Below are 20026 nucleotides of genomic sequence, written 5' to 3' on the forward strand. Positions count from 1 at the left end.
ATTGGGGCTGCACTGATAATCAGGACACTGATGATCAATGCCCTGATTATCAGTGTAGATGTCTCCTTTTTGGCTATTCTGGTTGTTGGCTCTCCTCTTCTCACACGCTGTCAGCGTGAGTAGAGGATTGCTGATAACCGGCAAATCCTGTTTACACTGTGATTAGCTGTGATTGGACACTGTTGGTCACATGGTAAAGAGCTGCTGTGATTGGCTCTTTACCCCTATCTGTGATCAGCTGTGTCCTAAGGACACAGAAATCACAGATCCCTTTCGATGCGAGCTTCAGCGGGCACATGGGCAACACAATCATGGGAAGATGTCTATGTAAATAGATTAAACCAGTATATTGGAGCTTACCCCTCATTCAAGGTGGTGGCTGCATTAGTTTTCTTTTTTTAGGCTTTTTGCCTTTATTTCACCTAGTGATCCACACACTTTCTGTCTTAGGATGTTTGAAATCATGCATGTACTCTCATGCAAGAGAGAGTAGTATACTAGCAGATTTAGATGGACTTGACTAATATATTGAAGCTGAGCTCCAGCTAGCACTTTATAACCAGCTACACCAACAGTTTTGTTTCTTTGGGGTAAAGGTTTTACATAAATAAATAAAAGCTGATCTTTGTACACACTCCTGTTAGTGCAAAATGCTTTATCTCAACCCTCTAACTGCTACTTCGGCTGGATAGCTTGGGCTGTTAATGAAAGATGAAAAATAACAGACTTACTAGCTGGATCACCAGGTGAAAAAGGAAATAATCCTAAAAAGAAAACTAACGCAACCATCACACCTAAGAATTGGTGAGCTGTAATTTAACTATTTTCTGTTTTGGGGTTTAATACTTCTTTAACCCTTTTATTGTAGATTACAGTGTTAGAGAATCCCATTAGAAAGCAATTAGGAAAGAAAAAAATTTTGTGTTTAATTTATGATTTGGTTGCTGCTGTATGTTAATAAATAAAATAGGTGTAGGTAAAGTAATACATAATAGGTACAGCCATGAGCATTTACATAACTGTCTGCTACTATCTCCTTCACCAAAGTTGCACAGATAAGTACTTGGCACCTAGGCACAAAAAAGAACCTTGCCGAGTTAAGTACTCAGTCCTCCTACTTTTCTAAGCCCAATGGTTCATCAGCGTTCATGTACTGGCACCCTTACTAACAATGTATCTGGGACCAGGTGAAGAATGAAGCAACACTGAGTCAACCTTAAAAGTTCTCATTTACCTATATACTCCCAAAAATATCATCACCTCTTCCCCCAGCTAATGCCAGAGTTGTCATCTTGACAGTCCACACCTGTAGGCACTACTTTACTTTTTAATACTATTCTCTTTCCACCCATCAACATTTATTGTTGTCCTCATTTAACTGACAGGCAACAACTATGGTATTAATACATGTAAATCTATGTATACAATTCTTGTTTAAATTACTTTAATTATATATATTGAGGATTCCCTTAAAGGACGCAGTATTTAAAAGTGATTTCTATCTTCTTTGTCCTCCCAAGGTGCTAGATAGTATTTATTTCAGCAGGCGTTTTCATGTACGCTGTGTAGCCAAAGCTGTGGATAAAGCTGGACATGTGGGCACACCACTGAGAAGCAATATTGTGAGTATAGGAACTGACAGTGCCATCTGCCATACACCAGTAGTAGCAGGCACGGCTAGAGGATTCCAGGCCCAGTCTTTCATAGCCACTTTGAAATATTTGGATGTCAAACATAAAGAACATCCCAACAGGTATGTCTTACTCTCCTGTACTTTTATTATAAAAATAAATCAACCCAAAATAAAATATTACAAAATATGCTGTTACAGCTAAAGAAAGATATGCTGGCCTTCATTCCAGATATTTACTGTGAATTATTTTTATTTCCCATTAGAATTCATATCTCAGTGCAGATACCACACCAAGATGGCATGCTACCTCTCATCTCTACTATGCCTCTGCATAATCTGCACTTCCTTCTCTCTGAGTCCGTGTATCGCCACCAGCATGTGTGCTCCAACCTCGTCACCATCCGTGACTTGAGAGGCATTTCAGGTATTGTATGCACATTAGTTTCAAAGCTAGAGAAATAACATTCTAAAACCACAGGATAAAAGAGAACTAATTTATATATTTTATTTATACTGTACAGAAGACAGGACCTGTATTCATAGACCATGGGTTATATGCAGGCTACCTTCAGGTGATTGGACACTGGGAAAAAACTTGCTAGGGCTACCTCTAGTGCGCACTCATAAAACCCCACCCATTCTGTGAGACGCGTGTACTTTCTATGGTTTCTGGGCCCTAAAGAACTCTTCGGGGGTATACCCACCATGTTGGATGAAGCTTAGCTTAGTATTGAAGATAAGGTAAAACAGGGTTTCACTATATGTTGGCACAGATTCCTGGCTTTTAATAAGACAAGCTGCAGAGCTTATTACAGAACAGTTTTGTAGGTAGAGGAATTGGAAGTTATTTACTTTTTTGTGGTACCCCCTGCCATTTAACCTCTAATGTTTTTTAGCAAGAGAAATTTAACATTGGCATTTTCTTCTCCTCCTTAGCCTCAGGAGGAGGATGCAGTTAACAAAATGCCCTCAAAAATGTCCGAATAGCATGTGTCCTGCAGACGACCTACAGGAATTGCAGAACACTGCCTGGAGTGATAGCAATTCCCTTGTCATAGAACAGTGTCCTATTATGATAACGCTTCCCTCTTCTAATTTCACCCCCTTTGCAGGTGCGCATCATGTAGCCTATCTGACAAAAGCAGATTTCTCTTCGACCATGTCTGAATTTTTTGTAAAACTTTCAGCGCTTCTAGAACCTTCAGTTTCCAGAGGCCAGAAAGGCTACACTTCCTTTTTCCTTTTGACTTACTTCAGGAAATAGAGAGGTAACCTACTAACCTACTTGAGGGTGATATGGAGAAAAGTGTTGAGGACACTGAATTTGTAGCAGCGATAGCAGAGGTTTTTCCTTCCTCAGCATTTTTAGAGACACAAGCTACAGCTTTGAATCAAATGCTCTCTACTGTGGACACACCGATTAGTCTTTGCTCAGCAGCTCCTGACAAGTCAAAAGCCAAAACAAACCCATGGGCACCAAGAGACTGGCTAAGTAAAAAAAGACTTTTCCTGTACAGGCACACATTCATTGTGCAGTACATGAGGATTGACTTAACCCTGAAAGGATTTTTATTTCTCCTAAGCTTTTTACTGAGATTTATCCCATGGAAAAGGGATTTAAGAAAAATGTGCTGTTCTGCTAGTAGATCCTGCTACTTTAGTCCTCAATAAACACCTTACAGTTCCTATTGAGTATGTTACCGCTTTTAGGCCCTGTTCACAACGACATTAGAAACAGGCGTTTTGGGCACATTTTTGCAGCTCCCCGAATGCCTAGCAAAGCAACCTAAAATGGATAATATGGACAGTGAACAGAGCTGTTCACATTTGAAATACATTTAGTGTTTGCATTGCTTTACGTTACTATTCGTCAAAAATTAAGCTAAATATTGAGTCTGGGAGGAGTTGAAGCTTGACACTTCTTTGACAAGCGTTTATCAAATATCAGTTAGGTGGGGAAAAAAAAGCAATTCCCCACTAGGCTAAGTTTAGACATGCAATGGGGAGTAATAAATCCATCCTCCTGTAATAGGGTGCGGACAGGGCTGATTACATGCTGAGTTTGTGATGTTTCACATCTGCTGCAAATTCTACCTGACATGTAGCGATCAGCGGACAGCAAGCCTACTGAATGTGACACATTCAGAGGTGTCATATCTCACATCATCAGTGGCCTCTGAAGTGCTATCCGAATGCAGATCGGGCCTCAGAGGAGATATATATTTTGCAGCTAAATCTATCTTTAAAAAAAAAAAAAAAATCACTTGGAGGGCATCTGGGGTGTACTTTTTAATGTGCATTGAACTCATCAAAAATTAGCATAAATGCTATAGGTGCATTAGTTCATGTTAGTGTCAGTGTTAGTATTTTTTGCAAGTGTGAACTTAGCCTTAGGCTGGGTTCACATATGCTGCATCTGCAGTTCAAAGCATGGGGGTCCGGTGCGTCTCTATTTACCGATTCAGGTGTGAATCAGGTCTGAATTTTTGCTTGAATTCGCACTTGAATTGGAATCAAAGACGCACAGAACTCTTTAAAAAATCCAAACAGTGGCCGTCCCGGAGCAGTGTGAACCGGCTCTATTAAGAGCCAGTCACACTCTCCTGTTCTGTGAATTGGAAGCGGGGAAACCAGCATCCAGTTCGCATACAGTATATGTGAACCCAGCTCTCAAGTATTGTGTTGGTAGGTGTTTTTAAGCCCTCTAAAAGATCTAATTTGCATTTTTAGGTTCAGCTCTGCAGCCAGTATTATTTCTGTTTGCCAGATCATTGCTAACTGGTTCAAATGAACAGAGACTTTGAACCTGTCTTTGAAGGCACTGCTCTCTTACATCAATTAGGGATACTCACAGCCCTATTGTTTTGTGTCATTGCTTCTCTGAGACAAGGTATAAGGTATAAGTAGACATACAAGAAGCCTGTCCTCACATCCACATCACCCCTGCATTCCAAAAGTTCTTGGGAGTACTTGGGTACCCTACTTAAAGACGCTTTCACCTCCATATCATCAGTCAACCTCTAAATGGACAATCCATTTTCTTCACACTTTCAACTGTATAATTAGCTTTCCAAAGCCTTCCCTCCAGGCCTTACACCATCTGGAGAGCTTAGCCCAAGACAGAATTTTCCTTTCTCAGGAGAAAGTTGCCTCTCTAAAGCTGGCCAGACACTGTTTCTCTATCACTTTTCGGCCTTTCTTCAGTCTGGCCTTGACCGGCGTCTGGTCCTGACAACCTTTAAGGGACAGGTTTCTGCCTTGTAATTTTATTCCATGAGCCTTTTGCCTCAATCCCTAATTAAGACTTTTCTTCAGGGAAAATATATAAAGGTATAAATCCCCCAATTCCCCATCGGTTCACACTGAACCGATAAGAGAAATTAATTTGGAAGACCTCACTTGTAAGGTTGCCTTTCTGGTAGCCATTACATCTGTAAAGTATGTTTCTGAGTTGGCAGCTCTTTTTTGTAGAGCAAGGTGGTTTTGAGACCAAAACCTTCTTTTCTAACTAATTTGGTTTCTTCTTTTCATCTCAGTTAGGACATTGTTCTGCTTTCCCTCTGTCCTGCCTCAAAACATGTTAAGGAAATTCACTGCCTGGATGTAGCCAGTGCTGTCAATGTCTACCTAGCAGCCAGCAGTCCTCATAGAGGTCATCCTGCTTCCTGCTACACCATTGGTGGATCGGGCAACTTTTGTTCAGGGACTACATTCTTAAATAAAGGGTTCCTCCTTCCCCATCAGAGCTCATTCCATCAGGACTGTTGGTGTCTCATGGTCTTTTCAACATCTAGCATCTGTATTCCAGATTTGCAAGGCTGCCACGTGGTCCACTGTTCACACTGTTTCCAAGTTTTACTATGTTCATCTGAGTATTTGTTTGGGTTCTTGTTTTCTTGTGGGCAGTTCTGTTTGCTGTGTTATTGCCCACTGCTCATTTTATTGTTTGGGGACAGCCTATGGTGTATGAATACAAGTCCTGTGTCCTGTACTGTACAATTCAAATTACAGGAATTCTGACTTACCTGTGAATGTATTATCTTGCAGTACAGTACAGGGCACAGGCCTCCCACCTCTGTCTTTGATTACTCCTTATTGTTAGCTTAAAAAACTGGAGTCTCACATGGTGGGCGGGATTATATGAGTGCACACTAGAGAGGGCCCTAGCAATTTTTTGCCAGTGTCCAATCACCTGAAGGTAGCCTGTATATAACCCATGGCCTATGGATACAAGTCCTGTGTTCTTTACTGTATTCCAAGAAAAGGAATTTACAGGTCAGTCAACATTCCTATTTTTGTATACACTATTGGCCTAATCTTTTTTAACAATATGAGCAAAGTATGTGAAAACAATCCCTCCATAGAAGGAAGTACTGAACAGGAGACAATCAGATTGTAATGTGCTTGTCCAGAAAAACAGTTGTTTTTTCTGAAGAAGCACAAAACTGTGTCTAGGATATGCTCTCCTATTGTTTAAAGTTGGGACACACATCATACTTTTATTGTGTTGATAAATGTGTTCCTATACAAGGCAGTGTTGAAATATTCAGGTCTCATACAATGGGGGAGAGTTAGTGCACTTAAACCTGGTGCACACAGAACATGGTGCAGCTGTGCATAGTAACCAGTCAGCTTCCTGGTTTTATTGTCAAAGCTTATTTGAACATGCTGAAGTTATAAACTGATTGACTACCATGCACAGCTGCACCAGAATCTGTGTTCACCAGTTTTAGTAAATCTCCCCCAATGTGTTTTATTTCTCACTCTGTCAAATAAATACCCTACGATACGATTTTCTTTTGTTGCAGGTAAGAAAATCACTTGATTTACCCATCTACACAGTGGGTGTTGATGGGGAAAACCTTCTCACTGAGCTATTGTGTTCTCCCAGCGGGGGGGGGGGGGGGGGCGCGGGTAACCATCCATGCTGGGAGAACACAGTGGTTATTGCTAGCAGCTATAGCAGCTGGCAATAATCACATCCTAAAAATCCAAAATGCTGGTTGTACCCAAGTAAATTGATGGATGGACTTGGGTACAGTCAGCCTGCCCATACATGGTTCCTATCTCGGCTGGTCCCTGCTGAACCAGCCCAGATTCTAACTCTCTATAGCCAGCTTAAACCATCATTTTGCTAGCCTTATCTTTGTGACAGTCAACCACAGGCAACTACATACAGTACTTCATAGTCAACAGTGTTCTTTTTATCACCAGATTGTCATTATTTCAGGTGCCTCTGCACCAGGTTATAAATATTTCAGTAAGTAGTAAAACTAAGATTACAGCATATACTCTGACATCATTACTACATACAGAATGATCAAAACTTTGCCATACTTATATGAATGACTCAATAATAACAGGTAACAATGCTTTTATTTTTGGTACATTGTTATTTTTATTTTTTCAGAGGCAGGATTCTTAGATGAGGTGACATATGACAGCATCGCTGTGGGTCCTGGTTATGATCGACCATACCAATTTGATCCTAATGTGAGAGAGCCAAAGACTGTTCAACTATACAAACACCTGAACTTGAAGAGCTGCATCTGGACCTTTGATGCATATTATGACATGACTGAACTAATTGACGTCTGTGGTGGTGCTGTAACAGCCGACTTTCAGGTACTGTTTTGTCATACTTTTGTACATATACAGTCAGGTCAATAAATATTGGGACTTCGACACAGTTCTAATCTTTTTGGCTCTATACACTACCACAATGGGTTGAAATGAAACAAACAAGATGTGCTTTAACTGCATACTTTCAGCTTTAATTTGAGGGTATTTACATCCAAATCAGGTGAAAGGTGTAGGAATTACAACAGTTTGTATATATATATATATATATATATATATATATATATATATATATATATATATATATATATATGGAGTGCTGTGTCCGTCAATTAACTCAGAGAAATGGATTTTATGGTAAGTACAAAAAAACTATTTTCTCTATCGTTCATTGCCAGACGCAGCTCCATATTCTTCTTCACTATTGGGTTACGCTGCCCCTTACACAAGTAGGACACTATGCAGGAAAAAGCTTTACCATGCCTTTGGGGCAGTCCCTGTAGGCATACACCCACACACTCTGCTATAGCCTTCAGTTTGTTTCTGCCTAGTTTAGGAGTAGGACCTAGTTCCCTGCTAGGACTTCGGTCTTAGCTGTTTTTTTTTTTGGGATCCTTTTTGTAAGACTTTATTTTTTTTTTTTTACTTAGTGTTCCTGAGAGAACTGCAAGCAACAGCGGGCTGGGTTTCGAACTGGATATTCTAGATCCTTAAGGTCTCCCAGCCTGGCCAGCGAGCATGAGCAGGTTATAGTCCAGCACTAGGCCTTGCCACGACAGAGCCCCGATGGACGGGGGCTGGCCCGGGAGTGAAACACCTCCTTGGGACACACAAGACCTGGGATGCCCAGAATCACAGCGTACCCCCTGGCCGTCAGCACCCCCACCCTGGGTGGAGAGGTAGTTTGTTCAGAGTGGTCCCCACCTGATGTCGTGGTATGGTGAGTAAGTGTCCCTCCGTGTCTCTGGCGGTCTTGGGGTAGACATGGGCACCCTCCCTGGGAAAGTCGGACCCTCGGGTATCCCTCGGTTCCCCTAGCCTCTCAGTGATACCAGGCCCCTCCCTAGGCCTGTCCCCTCCCTCCACAAGCAGGTTCCTACCTATGGGGGCGGAGGTATTTCAGCCGCTGCGGCGGTTCTGCAAGGGGGAGTTTTGTCCTTTCGGTGATACCAGACCCCCCCAGGCCTGTCCCCTCCCCCCACAAGCAGGTTCCTACCTCTGGGGGCGGATGTATTGCAAGGGTGAGTTTTGTCCTGGTGGGGTCTCGTCCTGGGGACCCCCAATGTCACTGACTGATGACCCCCTTGGGGGGTCCGGGAGACCGCATGGCGCTGTCATTTTCTGCTCTGCAACAATGGAGAATTTTCTCATTGGAATGCATGGGCGGCCATGTTTTGGTAGTTCCCCATAGGAATGCATGGTCGCTGGACAACAAGGGAGAAGCTAGGGGCTTTAGGCACGACCCAGGTGTTTTTCTGTTCCTGTGTTAGATCGTTTCTCATTTCTTTACAGAACGTTCCTGTAGCCTCCAGACCATTTTGGTGGTATGTTCCTGGGGTCCCTGTAGGTATTCCTCACCCTGTTGCAGGCTGTGTTAGGGCTGGTGCAACTTTTCATAAAGTGACACTGCTTTTTTTGTACTCTGTGATTATGGAGTCCCAGGAGCAAATCTCGCCTACAGACCCCCTCAGTGCAGTTGCGGGACCCTCCGGGTCACAGCCCCTGTCTGCTTTTACAGCAGTTTTGGAAAACCTGGTGTCTGTAATGTTCCGGTACCTTTGGTACCCTAAATTACACTTTCCACAAGTGTATGCGCCCCACCATTTACTTTTGGAAAGGTGCGCATACACCTTTAAGACTGGAGCTGTCATCACCCAGCACCGGACTAGATGGCTATTTAAAGCGCCGGTTCTCACTCACATGTGTTCGTTCAAACACCCTTACCTGGATGCTAACCTTGCTTGAAGCTTCCATGCTTGCAAGCTTACCTCGCTGACGGAACCTCGCCGCGCTGATCCCTGTATCCCGCTACTGGATCATCCGCCTCTCCTGAACCACCCTTCGGCTGTATCGCTAATAGTGCTAAGTACCCCGCAGGGGAATTTTCTATAAACTTATACTAAGCTTACACTATCTAGCTCTGCATAGTTAAGACTGTTTATCACATCTGCATAACTAGATTGCTAGCTCTTGAGACTACTGCTACTTTTCTGCACTGGGTTGATCTCTTTTGTATGTCCACCTGCTATTCTGTCATCTGCTACCATACAACATTGCTAAACCTTCCTGCATCCATCTGCTACTGTCTCACCTTCAAGTGTCTATCACCTACCACCTCCACTCAACCTACCCCTCAACCTTCATCATTGTGTTACCACATACATAAAGTCATTCTAGGAACCAGCTTGCTAATTGTGTGTATTTACTGGCTAAAATAAGACCTTCCACACATGATGAGTCATTGAGGTTGGGAATGGTATCTCAGCATATCTCTTACATGACTACTGACGTGGAACTATTTCTGCAGCTGAAAATCCACACCATATAAGAAACGCAGGAGCGTTACAGTGTCAAAGGTGGATTTTGTTTTAAAAAATGGCACTAGCCGAAAGCTCCCTATGCCTTCATCTGCCTCTATAAAAATCCTCAGATTCTGAGGTAGATGTAGCTGGCACGGATGCATACCATCCTGATGGATTTACGTCTTCACATTTTGATGGCGAGGAGGATATATCCTGCTGTAACGCTCCTGCGTTTTATGTATGATGTGGATTTACAGCTGCAGAAATATTCCACGTCAGTAGTCATGTAGAGAAACGCTGAGACACCAATCCCAACTCCCAAAGACTCATCATGTGTGGATGATCTCAATTCAGCAAGTAAATACACACACTCAATAAGATGTTCCTAGAGTGACTTATGTATATAGTAACACAGTGATGATAGGCTGAAGAGACAGGTTGGGTAGAGATGGTAGATGACAGACACTTGAAAGGAAATGTTCTTGAAAGTAAGATAGTAGCAGATGGAATGCAGATAGGTTAGCAATCATGTATGGCAGCAGATGATAGAGTAGCAGGTGAACATACAGGAGAGACCAACCCAGTGCAAGAGCAGATGGTAGTAGGCTCAAGAGCTAGCAATCTTAGATAATGCAGATGTAATAATAGTCCTTAGTATGCAGAGCCCTGTGACTGCGTGGGTTTCCTCCGGGTACTCCGGTTTCCTCCCACACTCAAAAGACATGCTGGTAGGTTAATTGGATCCTGTATAAAATTGGCCCTACTATGTATGTATGAATGTGAGTTAGGGACCTTAGATTGTACGCTCCTTGAGGGCAGTGACTGAAAGTGTAATGTATATCTAAAGCGCTGCGTAAATTGACAGCGCTTTATAAGTACCTGAAATAAATAAAAATAAATAAATGAGTCTACAGCATCAGGGACGCAGGTGTCTTTTGGCACCCGCAAACCTGAAAAGTTGGGCAAGGTGTTTCCCTGTCCGTAACTTTTTGACAACATTGTCAATAAACAGTGGGGGCACATCAAACAAATGTTAGTGGTACCTAAGCGCTTCAAAAGGCGCTACCCCTTCGCAAATGCAGATTGCACTAGGAGGTCCGTGCCACAAAAGGTGGACTGAACAAGTCTACCGTGGTCTCGGTGGAAGAGTCCCTGGTATTTACAGACCCCATCTGTCCTGCCATTTGCATGTGTTAGCGGGCTCAATACTAAAACCGGTCTTTGTGATCACTCTGGTGTCACAGACCATCACAGAATAGCCGAAGTTGCTGAAAGGTGACTTGGAAATGGAGCAGCTCTCACCGGGCCTGATAGAGCTAACAAACCAAATGGTCCAAGCCCTTCTGTATATATGTGATGCCTGCTGGATGTGGCTCCACTGGTAGCCAGAGTGTCAGCGGTGGGGATTGCTATTAGAAGCATGGTGTGGATAAAAAGCTGGTCTGCGGACCAGGCTTCCAAAAAGGCTCTTTCTGACCTTCCCTTTACGGGGGACAGGTTGTTGTGATTCTCCCTGGATGAGTTGATCAAAGGCCTTACGGGTGGCAAGAGTACTCTTCTACCTCAATCCACCAAGGGCAAGGCAATAGATGGAGGCCTTCATTTACTGCTCATAGGCGGTCCTTTCGTACCTTCGGTTCGCAGTAGAAAGGAGCTAAGCCATTCAGGTCTTCTGGGGATTCCAAAAAGACATGGTCGGGGAAACCGAGAATAGGCCAATCTGGATCTGCAGACAAATCATCATCTGCATGAAGGGATGCCCTCACCCGTTTCTGAGGTGGGGGGATGTCTTTGCTGCTTTCCGGAACTATGGACTTCCTTGATTCAGGACAAATGGGACCACGAACTGATCCTATCGGGTTACAAGATCGAATTCCGGTCTCGACCGTTGGACAGGTTCTTCCCGTCCAATCTACACCTATCCCCAGACCAGTAAAGGGATGTATGAGAGGCGGTACAAGATCTGCTGTCGCAAGGGGTGATTGTGCCGGTTCCTTCTTGGGAACACCTTCAGTGGTTTTATTCAAACCAATTTACTGTGTCCAGGAAAGAAGGCAAAGTACAGTATGTCCAATCCTGGACCTCAAGGCTCTGAACCACTCTGTTCGGGTATAAAAGTTTAGAATGTAGTCCATTCTCACGATAGTAGCGTATCTACACCAAGGAGACATTTTGGCCTCCATAGATATCAAGGACACATATCTACACATTCCTATTTATGCTGGTCACCAGCGTTTTCTTCGCTTCACTGTAGGAGAAGAGCATTATCAATTTGTGGCGTTACCCTTTGGTCTCACCTCCGCCCCCATGGTCTTCACCAAAGTGTTGGCCTTGGTATTGGCATTACTGCGACAATGGGGGATTACGATACTGGGGTACTTGGACGATTTCCTATTAAGAGCAGACTCACATTTAGCCCTGTTGGGCGACTTGACAATTACTGTATGGACTCTTCAAAAGTTCAGTTGGAACATCAATTTTAAAAAATCTGCCCTGGTACCATTCCTGAGACTGGATTATCTGGGCCTGACCCTGGACTCCGCTTCGGCGAGGGTATTTCTTCCCCCGGACAAGCTGCAAAAGTTGCAGGGGGCGATTTGTTTGCTGTTAGCCAGCGATCGGTCCTCTCTATAGACTTGCATGAAACCTTCCAGGTGGTTCCGTTTGCTCAGTTCATGAGCACATGAGACCCTTACAAAGGGAAATTCTTGTCAAATGGAACAAAGATCCTAAGTCCTTGGACACTATGATTCGGTTGAGTCACAACACAAAGACTGTTCTTCTATGGTGGCTTCGCTCATTAGCACTAAGCCAGGGCAAGTCCTTCCTCCCACTGTATTGGATTGTGGTAACCACAGACGCCAGTCTGTCCGGCTTGGGAGGAGTGCTGGAGAAGCTGTGTGTCCAGGGGTCCTGGACAGTAGAAGAGTCCAGACTTCCGATCAATATTCTGGAACTCAGAGCGATAAAGCTTTGCCTGAGTCACTGGACAAATCTTTTAGAGGGTTGTCCAGTCCAGATTCAATCGGACAATGCCACCGCCATGGCTTACATCAATCATCAAGGGGGCACTATGAATGTCTTGGCGGCCCGGGAGGTGGCTGAGATCCTGGAATGGGTGGAAAGATTTGTTCCAGCCCTTTTTGCAGTGCACATCCCAGGTGTGGAAAACTGGCAAGCGGAGTCAACAGGTGTTGGGTCAGGGGGAGTGGTCCCTGCACCTCTTGTGTGTCCGGTGGGGGACACCCGATGTCGACCTGTTTGCTTCTCGACTCAACAAGAAGGTTCAGAGGTTTGTAGCCAGGTCGAGGGATCCCCTGACCGACGCTCCTTGGGGTCAGTATCGGGTGATCTGTGCGTTACCTCCGCTGAAACTCCTGCCGAGGCTTCTGCTCAGAATAAAGGGGGAAGGGATTCTGGTGGCCCCAGACTGGCCTCGCCGGTCTTGGTACGCAGATCTGGCAAGTTTGGTCGCCGATGCTCCTTGGAGACTTCCTCTCAGGGAAGATCTGCTGTCTCAAGGGCCAATCTTCAATCCTGCTTTACAGTTGCTGGCTTTAACTGCGTGGCTATTGAAAGCCAGGTATTGAAGGATAGAGGTCTTTCTGATTCTGTGATTCCTACATTGCAGACTTCCAGGAAGTTCTATTATCATATGTGTAAATCGTACATCTCATGGTGTGAATCTCTGAAGGTGCATCCTTGCTTTTTTTTCGGTCTTTAGGACTTTGATTTTTTTTTTCAAAAAGGGGTTGAACAGCGGTTGGCTTTGGGCACTATCAAAGGCCAAGTGTTGGCTTTGGCTGTATTTTTCCAACATCCTTTAGCTACGCATGCCTTGAGTCACACTTTTATACAAGGGGTTCGCCATATGGCTCCTCCGAGGTGATCCCCGCTACCTCGGTGGGATCTTAATTTGGTATTGTCTGTTCTTCAAAAACCTCCTTTTGAGAACATTAGGGAGATTCCTCTGCTTACACTGTCTCTGAAGATTGCCTATTTGGTGGCTATTACTTTTGCCCGCAGAGTATCTGAATTGGCGGCGCTGTCCTGCCGTTCACCTTATCTGTTGGTCCACAGAGATAAAGTGGTAATTCAACCTAATCAGTCGATTCTTCCTAAGGTGGTTTCTGATTTTCATCTGAATGAAGACATTGTGTTGCCTTCACTCTGTCCTAAGCCCAAGCATCCTAAGGAAATTGCTTTGAATTCTTTGGATATGGTTTGGGCAATTAGAGTTTACCTGGCGGCTACTGAATCTTTCAGGAAATCAGACTCTCTTTGTCCTCACCGAAGGATTTCAAAAGGGATTGGCTGCGTCTCCTGCGACCATATCCAGATGGATCAGGCAGACGGTGGTACAAGCTTATTCACTGATGGGTCAGATTCCATCTTTACCTGTGAAGGCCCATTCTACTAGGCGCTGAGTGCCTCTTGGGCTTTTCGCCATCAGGCTTCAATAATGCAAGTTTGCAAGGCAGCAACTTGGTCGTCGGTGCACACGTTCACAAAATTCTACAAGGTAGATGTGTTGGCATCCTCTGAAAGAGAAAAGGTTATCTTTGAGGGTGTATGTTGTTTCTAGGTGAGCTCCAGTTGTTCCTGGTTGAGCTCCATGTTACCTGGTAGGCTAAGTTTAGCCTTTTGGGAATTACATTCTTTCTTTGCGTTGTTTTTCCCACCCCTCATGCAAATACTGCTTTGGGACGTCCCAATGGTCAAGAAGAATATGGAGCTGCGTCTGTCAATGAACGATAGAGAAAACTGGATTTTTGAATTACCGTAAAATCCTTTTCTCTGAAGTTCATTGACAGACGCAGCACCCGCCCCTCTACTTATGAGTGGGATGGGTTTTTTTTCTTCTAAACACTGCCCACAACAAAATTGAAGGCTATAGCAGAGTGCGTGCGTGTATGCCTGCAGGGACTACTCTATAGGCATGGTAAAGCTTTTCCTGCCAAGTGTCCTACCCCTGTAGGGGACAGCATAACCCAAAGGTCAAGAAGAATATGGAGCTGTGTCTGTCAATGAACTTCAGAGAAAAGGATTATACGGTAAGTAAAAAATCCAGTTATTTGTGATGTTGGGTCTATATTAACATTTATGCTAAGACCCTATGCAATAAAATGAAGAATGGTTTTATGAATTTCAGTTTTTTTGATGCTAAGATGATATAAAAACTAAAATATATGGATTTGCACTATACTTCTGTTACTCTGCTAACCCCTATCACAAGTAAATTGTAATATTAGAAAAAGGTATGTTTAATGCAAGAATTATTTTTATTCTTAACCCTTTAAAGGTGAGAGACTCGGCCCAGTCCTTTTTAACTGTTCATGTTCCCCTCTACGTATCGTACATATATGTGACTGCACCAAGAGGATGGGCATCACTGGAACACCACACAGAGATGGAATTCTCATTCTTCTATGACACAGTCCTCTGGAGAACTGGTAAGATTTATTCTCACTATAAAGGAATGTTAATACAGGCAGTCCTTGGTATTAAGAAAACAAGATCGGTACTGTAGGTTTGTTCTTAAGGTAAATGTATTTGTAAGTTGGAACAGGTACATAGCTCCAGCCAAAAAAAAAAATTTTTTTACGTTTTTTGGATAGCATAGGGAAGGGTTAACACACTTGTAACATTTGTTTTGCTGTCTATTTCCCCATTCAGAAGATTTCCCCTCACTTTCTGTCCCTATGACAATTGGATTTTGAAAATTTTGGGTTGTTGTAGAAACAAGGATTGCTGACACAGCTCCATTGGAGACACCTTTTTCCCATGATAACTCTTACAGGCGTGAATTTCCCTTCCTAGGGGTAGATGTCCTCTCACTCCCTTTTGCCTCCCTCCGTTTATAAGTTGGATGTTTGTAACAGGGACCGCCTGTATAGACGTTGACTACTCTAGAGCCCAAATCAGGTTATTAGCAATGCAGTGCAGTGTTTGTGTTCAGTTGGTTGGAGAAAAAAAGAAGCATGATATAGTGTTTATAATACACATATCGGTCTTTAGAGAAGTGCTGGGAAAATCCAAGCACATTTGTCTGTTTTAATTTGCCACCATTTGCTGGCAGTAAAGGGTGAATGCAATGAAGATATTAGTGAATGTGCTGTTAATGTTCACTGATTGTACTTTGGAAAAGAGCAGCGTGGACATTGATAAAGAATTTTTGGAAATCACTGAATTCAACAGTTTACAGTGCCAAAAAGTGAACTGGGATCTTGGCAGAAATCATAACATTTTCCACTCTGTAAAATATCTACATTTAGTATTTGATTTACCTTACAGGTATACAGACAGACAGTGTTCTGTCCGCTAGGCTCCAGATCATTCGCATCTATATCCGTGAAGATGGACGTCTGGTGATAGAGTTTAAAACTCATGCCAAATTCAGAGGTAACATTCATACTAATGTAAATCTCATAATAGTCAATTCACAATGTTATCTTCCCATGCTAAGGATCCTTTTCTAAAGAATTTAGGTATTTTCAATAAGATTTCAAATTTACAGTCACATGCCTAAAAAAAAAAAAAAAAATCCTTGTGCTTGAGTTAAAGCTTTGTGAATTGAGCATCTAAGCTCAAATGTTTTATTGACATTAAAATACCCAGACCATGGACATTAACCACTTGCCAACCAGCCACCACAGATATATGGCGGCAGGTCGGGAACGATCCTGAGGGCCCGTGTGCATGCCCATTCGCCAGTGGGGAAGCTGATCCGCAGGGCCGGCGGCCGCAATTGCCGCTGGGCACCCGCGATTGCTCCCTGTGGAGAGAGAACGGCGGTCTGCTGTTGTAAACACAGCAGACCATTGTTCTCTCAGCAATCAACACAGAGCTCCTGTGTTCCTCCTATTTTGGAACACAGGTCTCTGTGTTGATTCCATAAGCCCATCCTCCACACAGTTAGAAAACACCCCCTAGGCTCACATTTACCCCTTTGAGCGCCCCTGGGTCATTAGTACAGTAACAGTGCATATTTTTAGCACTGATTGTACTGTAGTAATTTCACTGGTCCCCCCAAAAATGTCAGTTAAGTGTCTGATCTGTCCGCCGCAATGTCGCAGTCCCGCTACAAATCGCTGATCACCACCATTACTTTTAAACAAAAAGAAATAAATAAAAATAAATCTTTCCCCTAGATTGTAGACACGATAACTTTTGCACAAACCAATAAAAGTACGCTTATTGGGATTCTTTTTACCAAAAATATGTAGCAGAATACAAGTTGGTCTAAAATGATAAAAAAATTTGATTTTAAATTTTTTTTTATTTGGAATGTTATGTTGTGAAAGTGAAAAATATTGTTTTTTTCAGAATTGCTCTTTTTTTGTTTATAGCGCAAAAAATAAAAAACGCAGAGGTGATCAAATACCACCAAAAGAAAGGTCTATTTGTGGGGAAAAAAAAGTACATTCATTTTTTTGGGTACATCGTCGCACGACCACTCAATTATCAGTTAAAGTAACACAGTGCCGAATCGCAAAAATGGCCTGGGCATTAAGGGAGAAAATCTTTTCCGGTCCAGAAGTGTTTTTTCATTTTGAATAGAATAAGGAAAGGTTACAACCCCTGTTAGTTTTTTTTACCATCTGTGTCCCTTTGGGGACTGGGGAGATTTCTCATCATTTCTGTCCCATAATTAAAACAGTAAGTGAGAGGAAATCCTTCAAAAGTTAGGGGACCCCTGGTTGTCACCAGGGTCACCAGAACTTTTGTCCACGCTGGAAGATTTCACCTTTCCTACTATTCTGGAGTCAAACCAAAATTGAAACTGTTTTACTTTCACTTTTAAAGATAACAGTAAATAGGACAAATAGAGAGGGCGACTCTCCCTAATGGGGGCACAGACAGTAATAAAAACCTGGCATGTTCCAATCCCTCTCCACTCTATTATTTAGTTTATACTATAGCTATACTTTCAGGCTACATTCACACCTGAGCATAGCGTTTTCGCGCGTTTTTTACCGCGATTTTACTGCAATTTTTACCGCGATTTACAGGCGTTTTTACAGGCGTTTTTTGTGCAGGTGTTTTTAGATTGAATAGAAACCAATGGAAAACGCCTGTAATCTGCCCAAAAAGAAGCTCATGTACTTTTTTGAGCGTTGGGCGTTTTGCTTACAGCGTCAAAACGCTCAGATGTGAACAGGGGCCATTGAAATGAATAGGATTTGTCTTGTTGGGCGTTTTGAGAGCTGATCCTAGAGCAGAAAAACTCCCCAAAAACGCCCCAAAACGCCTACATGTGAACGGAGCCTCAATTATTTACATATTCTAAAGAGCTTTAATTTCCCTACCTCTCTAGCTGCATGTACTGTAACATTTTAAAGATCACAACAAAAACTCAAAAGCTGGTTTTGTGGCTTCTAACTGCTTAGAAATGCCTTTTGTGTAATTACATTTAAAGGCTGGCAGGCTGCTAAAATTCTGATGTAATAGAAAGTAAAAGGGAGAAAAAAATCAAAAGAACTGATGATACATTTCTCCACAATGCCTGTAGCTAAAGAGGTGACGGAGGACCTGTAAATACTATGGTGTGCATAATCAGGGCACACACGTTGGTTGTGCCTTCAAGGAGGATGATTCACTAAAGGAATTGAGAATCTTCACCTAATAACTCGAGTGAAGATTAATTTAAAATATCTAATCGTTTGAAAAACAAATTATTGTGTATTTATTTTATCTACACATAATTGGATATGCAAAGTAAACATAACTCTAATTTATTGAGTTAAAAGAGAAGTATGGGTTTGGCGTTTTCCCCCTATTTATACTTACCTAGGTGGATGCAGCATCAGTCCGATGCTTCAATTGTCCCCCAGCGCCTCTGCACTGAGAACTGAGCGATCGTACACTGCCGATCGCTCGGTTCTGACAGATTCTTGAGCAGAGAGCTGCTGACTGTCAGTCAGCAGCTCTCCACTCTGCCTCCTCCTCGCTTATTGGAGCAATGGGCTGTGGAGAGGTGGGGAGCAGCTGACTCAGGCTCTCAGCGGCTCGCTGAGAGGCTGAGCTGGGTGTCGGTCAAGGCACCTGGTGGATCCCAACTCCGTGGGCACGATGACGGGGTGCCTGGTCAGACACCTGTGATGTCAGCAGAGAGTGGACATCAGAAAACGGGTCACAGGAGTGCAAAACGATGCACTCCTGTGATCCATAGAAGATGTACAGCCAAACGGGCTTTGACTGTACATCTCCTTTAAGATTTTTAACACCTTAATCAGTCATCTTCAAAGTGCCTGCCTTTCTTCTCTGCTCTTCTCTCTACTGACACTGACTGACCTTTTTAAAACCTATTTTATTTCCTGTGTTTCAATGCACCTCAGTGCAGCAAAGGTTGGCCATTGTTTTAAATGATGTGAGTTCACATCTATCGATGAGCATTGGAAGACTTGTTGAGGACAATACCAATACATTAAAATTCACTATTGTCGATAATGTACATGATAATGCATTTAAACTTGCAAAGAAAAGTATGATTTCAGCAATTCTGTCTGCTCACAGTGATGTTATACCCTCCTACCCTTCCCCAGCATTTGCTTTTCAATTTACATCCCAGCATTTTAGATTGCGACTAATAAAAGTATGCATGCTCTCATCAGATCTCAATGGGGAAACATATCATGCTAGATATCTATACTGATATGGACTGGATAATGTGTTAGGAACAAAAGGATGCCACATCATTTGAGAGAAATGAAAGATATCAACCTACAGAGGGCTAAATTCAAAGACACCCCGAAAATCAAAGTGAAAAAATGATGCAGCAGGCTAGTCCATTTTGCTGAAATTTCATTGCAGCAACTCAAAATGGTACTCAGGATTTTGTATGGCCCCCACGTGCTTATATGCATGTCTGACAACATCAGGCATGCTCCTGAGGTGACGGATGCTGTCCTGGGGTATTTCCTCCCAGATCTGGACCAGGGCATCACTGAGCTCCTGAACAGACTGAGGTGCAACCTGGCAGTGTCAGATGGACCGAAACATAATGTCCCACAGGTGTTCTATTGGATTTAGGTCAGGCGAGCGTGGGAGCCATTCAATGGTATCAATTCCTTCATCCTCCAGGAACTGGCTGCATACTCTCGTCACATGAGGCCGGGCATTGTTGTGCACCAGGAGGAACCCAGGACCCACTGCACTAGCGTAGGGTCTGACAATGGGTCTAAGGATTTCATCCCGATACCTAATGGCAGTCAGGGTGCTGTTGTCTAGCCTGTAGAGGTCTGTTCATTCCTCCATGGATATGGCTTCCCAGACCATCACTGACCCACCA

General features: G+C 43.2%; 1 protein-coding gene across 1 annotated transcript in view; it reads left to right on the forward strand.

The window, feature by feature from the left end:
• FRAS1 (Fraser extracellular matrix complex subunit 1) overlaps positions 1–20026 on the forward strand; it is an 843167-nt gene that overhangs the window by 799225 nt on the left and 23916 nt on the right. Inside the window, exons 64-68 of the mRNA XM_082266873.1 lie at positions 1521–1753; positions 1897–2057; positions 7044–7258; positions 15038–15188; positions 16030–16137. Coding sequence (XP_082122999.1) covers positions 1521–1753; positions 1897–2057; positions 7044–7258; positions 15038–15188; positions 16030–16137 — 868 coding nt within the window. The remainder of the gene's footprint in view (positions 1–1520; positions 1754–1896; positions 2058–7043; positions 7259–15037; positions 15189–16029; positions 16138–20026) is intronic.

The sequence above is a fragment of the Pelophylax lessonae genome (genome assembly GCF_965119305.1).
Source record: "Pelophylax lessonae genome assembly, chromosome: 1".
Taxonomy (NCBI): Eukaryota; Metazoa; Chordata; class Amphibia; order Anura; family Ranidae; genus Pelophylax; species Pelophylax lessonae.